Source organism: Morone saxatilis, unplaced genomic scaffold (genome assembly GCF_004916995.1).
Source record: "Morone saxatilis isolate NCDOM2014 unplaced genomic scaffold, NCSU_SB_2.0 Contig24, whole genome shotgun sequence".
Taxonomy (NCBI): Eukaryota; Metazoa; Chordata; class Actinopteri; family Moronidae; genus Morone; species Morone saxatilis.
The window spans coordinates 5,681,010-5,682,186 of record NW_023339807.1 but is presented as its reverse complement, the minus strand read 5'-3'; the positions used below and the strand labels follow the sequence as shown (position 1 = coordinate 5,682,186).

The 1,177-nt window shown below is 46.0% G+C and overlaps 1 protein-coding gene across 1 annotated transcript in view; it reads left to right on the top strand.

Annotated features, from left to right (window-relative positions):
• dop1a (DOP1 leucine zipper like protein A) overlaps positions 1–1,177 on the top strand; it is a gene marked incomplete at its 5' end in the record, with an annotated part of 21,212 nt that continues 20,035 nt past the window's right edge. Inside the window, 3 exon segments of the mRNA XM_035671766.1 lie at positions 1–198; positions 434–615; positions 710–880. Coding sequence (XP_035527659.1) covers positions 61–198; positions 434–615; positions 710–880 — 491 coding nt within the window.

Here is a 1,177-nt window from a genome sequence, read left to right as displayed (position 1 = left end):
GTGTGATGTACATATGTGTGCCTGGTGTTTTACATTAGCGTGTAATACCCACCCAGGAGAATGAATGCAGAGGAAGTGGAGCTGCTCAGTGACTCCAAGTACAGGAACTATGTGGCAGCGGTGGACAAAGCCCTCAAGAACTTTGAGTACTCCAGTGAGTGGGCAGACCTCATCTCTGCGCTGGGCAAACTCAACAAGGTAAGGATCACAGACAGGCCGCAGCTTCACATACACTGCTCTAGATTACAAGTTGTAGACGTATGCATACAACATACAAATACATATACAGACTGAGTCCATCCAGCTGGTGTTCAGCCTAATGTAATTGCATGAGTTGTAAAAGATTTCATGACTACAGTTGCCAAAAGGGTTGAATTACACATAAAAACACTGTTGTCTGCCCCATACCCACCACTCTAACATCATTTCTCAGGTGTTGCAGAACAATGCAAAATACCAAGTGGTTCCCAAGAAGCTGACGATAGGCAAAAGGCTGGCCCAATGCCTCCACCCCGCCCTGCCCAGCGGGGTCCACCGCAAGGCTTTGGAGACCTATGAGATCATCTTCAAGATCATTGGTCCCAAGAGGCTGGCCAAAGACCTCTTTCTTTATAGGTAATACTGTAGCGCCAATTGCAGTTGCCACTAAAATAATGTTTTCAGCTAGTATCAGATCGTGACACCACTCAAATCTTTTTCATCCCCGCAGCTCTGGGCTCTTCCCCTTACTCTCCAATGCCGCCATGTCTGTGAAGCCTGTGCTCCTCGGGCTCTATGAGACCTACTATTTGCCCCTGGGAAAGACTCTGAAGCCAGGCCTACAGGGGCTACTGACTGGGGTACTGCCTGGCCTGGAGGAGGGCTCTGAGTATTACGACAGGTGAGACGAGCAGGAATGGAAAGAGAAACACTTTTAATGTGTACATGAGGGCATTGACACAGACCATTAGGAGAAAGCATTTTATAGCATAATAACATGGAAGGGAATTGATTTCAGATTGTATGAATTATACATGAGATATATGAGTCATTGGAAGATGACTAATGTTTCAAACTCAAGACACAGCCCAAGACTTGTCTCTCTTAGAAAAAACTTAAACTTAACTTAAAGGGGAACTTTGGCAGATTTTTAGCCCCTAGTCTTGATCACTAGGGTCCCCGAGTACCATGTCCATAA